Source organism: Dipodomys ordii, unplaced genomic scaffold, assembly GCF_000151885.1.
Source record: "Dipodomys ordii isolate 6190 unplaced genomic scaffold, Dord_2.0 Scaffold114, whole genome shotgun sequence".
NCBI classification, from domain to species: domain Eukaryota; kingdom Metazoa; phylum Chordata; class Mammalia; order Rodentia; family Heteromyidae; genus Dipodomys; species Dipodomys ordii.
In genome coordinates, this window is record NW_012267330.1 from 1,869,267 (window position 1) to 1,875,140 (window position 5,874).

The window sequence follows — 5,874 nt, forward strand, 5'->3', positions numbered from 1 at the left end:
AGGCCCAGAGTTCAGGCCCCATGACCGGACCCAAAAAAAAAAAAAAAAGTTCTCCAGTCTAGTGTGCAGTAATCTCCCCAGTCTTAAGCACTGTTACAACATGATACTCTCACCTAGAACACTTGCCTGGTTACCTACTCATCATCTATCCTTTCATTCAACAATGCTTTCCTATGCAATCAGACATGCTTCACAGAATCACATGAAGCAGGAACACGACAATCTTACAGTTTGGATTTTGAATGCCTCCCCCCCAAAAGTCCTACTGTTAAAAGCTTGGACACCAGCCTGTGGAACTACTGGAAGGTGGTGGAATCTTAGGTCATTGGGGACAAATCCTCTAAGGGAATACTGGGACCAAAGTAGTCCCTTACATGATATTCTATCTTAGCACAGCAACCAAAACAATGGAACCAACTACCCAGGATAAAACTGTTGAAACCATAAGCCAAAATAAATTATTCTTCCTTTTAAGTTGACTTCTTCCAAATATTTTGTTGCAGAGAAACTAATACAAGTAATACATTTTGCAAGGTCCCAGCACCATAAAAACTAGAGAAGCCTCAGTAATGATGTTACCACCATTTAATCAGGAGTATAAAGGGTTGGAGCATGGCTCAGTTAGTAGAGAGCCAGCCAATGAGCAAAAGTATGAGGTACCAAGTTCGAGTCTGGGTGTTGGACAAAAGAGGGAAGAGGAAGGAAAGGAGGGTAGGATGGCAATGCCTCTTCACAGACACCTGTACCAGGTTCAATAACATCCACACAGCTCTATTATGGCCCAGCAGTGTTTTCTGAGCTCATTACCACAACACTTGGTAGAAAAGGATATTCACTTGGCATTTCTACAGTCCTTCTTAATGCACTACCCTTCACCAAGAAAAACCTAAATTCTGCTTGCCTTACCCAACACCAAAACTTCTTATAAGAAGCTAGCACTAGCTTTGAAGAAAATAACTTAGCTCACTTTCTGAGCAGTTTCTTTAAAAATATGTCTATATTTATACTTTCTTCTGTATTTATGCTTATGACTATTACATACATACATATGTATTTAAAAGATTAGCATATATTTGTATTTTCATCTGTCTAAAAGAGTTTCAGTTTCAGAACTGCAGTTTCATATGCCATAAAGTAACAACCATAAATAGATCTGTATTCTACTCAACTACAATGACAAACAGTTGTTATGATACCACATATCTTCCCTTCCCCACCGAGGAAAAAATCATGACAGGTTAAATGTTGACAGCTCTTTCTTATATTTAAATGTTTGTTGCAGTGGCCTTCAGTATCACAACAGAAGATATAAAGCACAAACTACACATGGATTCAACCTAGCTTCTAAAAAGCATTCTTAAAGATGCCAACTGAAATTGAAAGTGGAAGACAAAGAGCAGGAAGAGGAATGGAGAGAGACTACTAATGAATATATGTGTGCTTTGTTTTGTTTTGTCTTATGGTGGGGCCTTGGCACATAACCAGAGCTAGACTCAAACTTGCAATTCTCTTGTCTCAGCCTCCCAAGTACAAACCACCACTCTCAGCAGTATATGGGTTCTTTCTGTGGTAATAATGGTGTTCTTTTATTAGTGGTGATGCCTACAACTTTGAGAATAAACTAAAAACCACTAAATTATGTATTTTAAAAAGCTGCGATTTTGTCTGGGATTGCAGTTCTGTGGTAGAACACTTGCATAGCATGCATGAAGTCCTGGGTTTGAACCCCAGCACTGTAAGAAAAAGGTTGAGCTTCATGGCATGCATATTTTATCTAATGAACCAGCTCTAAAAACAAACAACAAAAAAACCCAAAACACAGTGAACTCTAGGTTGGTCTCTTAACTCATTGTGTAGCCTATGCTGGTCACAGCATGCAATCTTCCTGCTTTAACCTCCTATGTGCTGCTGGGGTTATAGCTATGCACAACCACACCAGGCAGAACTAACTTTTTTTTTTTAAAAAGCATTAGAATTCCAGAGTAAAATTAGTTGAAATATTCATTGATATCATTGGTCACTGATTCTACAATGAAAGCAAGAAAAAGAATTGCTTAACTGCCTATGGCCACAAGACACCAACAATAGATCTATATTAGTGCTTGTTTAATTGGCACTTATGTGTCACTGAGTATTTTCTGAAGTTAACAAGATTTTATACAGAAAAAAAATTATCTTCTTAGAAGGAAATTCTTACGAATTTAGAAATCAAAGCACAGTAAGCTTAAACATAAATTATTGATGTCATCTTACATTACAACTGAATAAATGCAAAAAATATTAAACAAATCAAAATGCCAAAATTTGTTTCTGAAATGGTCCTTACTACTTGCTGTTAAATCCAGGTACTCTCTCTCAGCTGTCAAAATCCTAGAATTGATTCGTGGGACAACATTCGGCTGATTCATGATATATTCTACCACATCTTGATCATGAGAAAGTTCACCCTATAGGAAAAAAGAAACAGAGAAAGGATTCAATGTTTAATAAATATCATCATCAACAATTCACTGGGAAATAAAACATAAAGCTATTCTACAATAGCTTCTCATGTGCTGATAATAGCTAAATATAGGTGTGGAAATACTAGATGTGGGAGTACTGCCTATAATCACAGAATTCGAGAGGTACTGGCAGGAAGATCATCAGTTCAAGGCCAGTCTGAGAAACAAAGAAAGAGTCTATCTCAAAAAAAACACAAAGGCTGGGAATGTAGCTCAGTGGTTGACCACTGGCTTAGCATGTACAAAGCCTTAGGTTTGATCCTAACATTGCAACTGTTTCTTTCTTTCTTTTCCTTCTTTCCTTCTTTCTTTCTCTCTTTTTCTTTCTTTCTTTCTTTCTTTCTTTCTTTCTTTCTTTCTTTCTTTCTTTCTTTCTTTCTTTCTTTCTTTCTTTCCTTCCTTCCTTTCTCCTCCTCTTCCTCCTCCTCCTGCTCCTTCTTTTTTTGGTCGGTTGTGGGACCAGGGCCTGGGCCTGGGCACTGTCCCTCTCAGCTCTTCAGCTCAAGGTTAGCATTCACCACTTGAGCCACAGAGCCACTTCCAGCTTTTTCTGCTTATGTGGTGCTGAGGAATCGAACCCAGGGCCTCATGCATACAAGGTAAGCACTCTACCACTGAGCCACCTTCCCAGCCCACTTCTATTTTTAAAACAACTAAAGATAGAAGTTATATGCCATTGCCAAGCAGAATGTTTAGTGATACTCATTTGAAAATGAGGAAGCTGGGTGGGGATGGGAGGGAAAAACTGGGAGAAAGTGAGGGAAGGGGTACTATTTACTTGACTTATATAACTATAATTGTTCTGTATATCACCTTTATAGTAACAATTAAAATTAAAAAAATAATTTTGAAAAAGAAAAAAATAATGAAGCTGAAGTATAGAAAAGTTAAATCAGTTATTCAGTGTCACAGAATTAATAGGAAGGAACTAAGACATGAAAATGCTTTCTCTACAGAGTACTATGATGCCCTAGGAAAAATAAGCTCTGTAGTCAGTGAAGAGGTAACATAAGCACTGGGGATAGAGCTCAGTCATAGAACATTTGCTCAGCATGCATAAGGCCCTGGGGTTTGATCCCTAGAGAAACATACATACATATATACACGCACGCACGCACGCCAGCCAAAATCCACTAACCATGAGTACTACCCATAGTAGATCTTCTTAAAGGAGAAAGGAGAAAGCTATCACTACAAACGTTTTTGAATTCCAAGCATGTGTCACCCTACATCTCCTGAGTCATAATTACACTGGGAGAAGGAAAAATCATTTGTCATTTAGCCTTCACTTTTGTGCATCTCACATTATAGAAACACTTCTACATCCTGAAGGTAATCTCAGAGATAAGTGCTAATACTGTGGGAATCTACGATTTATCGTTCTTAAAATATTTATCATACCAGTATTTGGAGCCAGCACTTGAGAAACAAAAATAGGGTCATAAGTTACAAGACACATGGACTACAAAGTAAGACCCTGACTCAAAACATATATATATATATATAATTATATAGTATTATAGTATATAGTATTATATATAGTATATATTATGGCAATAATATGTATCTGGGAGAGGAAAATAGGGTCTCATATATAGCTAGGCTGGCTTCAAACTCATGATATGATACTCCTGCTTCTGAATGCTGGGATTGCAGGCATGCATTACCACATTCAGATCTATATAAGTATATTATAGTCACTTTCATGATAATTAACAAATCAAACATATACATTAAAATATCTAAAAGTTTCAATAAAACACCAGTAGAGGGGGTAAATATGACCATATATATGCATATCACAGTGAACCCCCATAACCATGTAATAATATAAAAAAATTAAAATGTAGCAAAAAATTGTGACTGCTTATTTCAAAAGATCTGCAAATTTTCATGTTATAAGCTATCAATGACCATTATGAGCCAACCCTACAAATCAAGACCTACAACTGTACTATATAACTCACTGTACATGTGAGTCCAAGTATTTCATGTTACATTGTAAATCTTAATTAAGTCTAATCAAAAGCCAAGTGCCAGTGGCTCACTCCTGTAATCCTAAACCACTCAGGAGGCTAAGATCTGAGGATCACAGTTTGAAGCCAGCCCAGGCTGCAAAGTATATCTCCAATTAACTAACAAAGAGCCAGAAATGGAGCTGTAGCTCAACTGGTAAAGTACCAGTCTTAAGCAAAAGAGCTCAGGGACAGTGTCCAGGTCCTGAGTTTCAAGCCCCAGGACTGGCTGGCCACCACGGCTTACACCTATAATTCCAGTTAGGAGTAGGAGGAAAGAGTACAATGGCTGGGTACAGTGGTATTCATACTGTCATCTGCAAAGGCATAGGGAAGCACAGTAGGAAGATCATATAGTGAAACCACCATAGTAGAAGCCAGCTGATTTCACATGTGGCAATAGGTATGTGGGGAATTTGCTAATAGTGCAAGAAGCAGGCTACCATACTCGGAAAAGTACTAGAATATGGCGGTTCTGATATTTTCTAGTTCCTGTCTGGATATATTTCTATCACTAAATATGTGTATTTAGTGATACTAAATACTAGATATGAAAATGTATTAGGGAAGATTACAAATAGATAATTTGTGTTTAACAGCCTAGCAGAATATTTTCTATCCCAATAGATTTTTTTTTTGTTGTTGATTTTTACAGAATTGACTTTTTACATTATGTTAACATTACATTAACAATTAGAAATTAACTTCTCTTAGAAATTTATGAGTGCCGGGGCAACCAGGGGCTCACACCTATAATCCTAGCTATTCAGGAGGCTGAGATCTGAGGATTGAGGTCCAAAGTCAGCCCAGGCAAGAAAGTCTGTTTCCACCAGTGCTGGGCACTATCCCTGAACTTCTTTTGCTCAAGGATAGTGCTCTACCACTTGAGCCACTGCACTACTACTAGCTTTTTCTTAGTTTTTATTAGAGATAAGAGTCTCATGGACTTTTCTACTGGGGCTGCCTTCAAACCACACTCTTCAGATCTCAGGCTCCTGAGTAGCTAGGATTACAGGCGTAAGCCACCAATGCCTGGCTTTGTATTTGTTTATATCAATTAAATAAAACATAAATGCTTCGATACTGTTCATAAGTTTAAGAAAACTAAGCCAACTTCATTAAAATGAATTCCATTCAGGCAGCTGCAGCAGGAAGATGGCCTTGATTGCACTGTAAGTTTTAGGTCCCCCTGGGCTGCACGCAAAACCCTGTCTAACAAAAGCTCAGAGTTGTAGAGTAACTTGCCTACCCATTCACAAAACCCCAGGTTCAATCTGTAGCACCAGAAAACAAGTGGACTTTATTCTCCTTCCAATAGCTCTATTTCATAACATAGTTTCTTTTTTTTTTTTTTT

The 5,874-nt window shown here is 37.7% G+C and overlaps 1 protein-coding gene across 1 annotated transcript in view; it reads right to left on the reverse strand.

Annotated features, from left to right (window-relative positions):
• The window catches only part of Uggt1 (UDP-glucose glycoprotein glucosyltransferase 1), a 145,200-nt gene that overhangs the window by 56,387 nt on the left and 82,939 nt on the right, over positions 1 to 5,874 (reverse strand). The window contains 1 exon segment of the mRNA XM_013028810.1: positions 2,327 to 2,447. Coding sequence (XP_012884264.1) covers positions 2,327 to 2,447 — 121 coding nt within the window.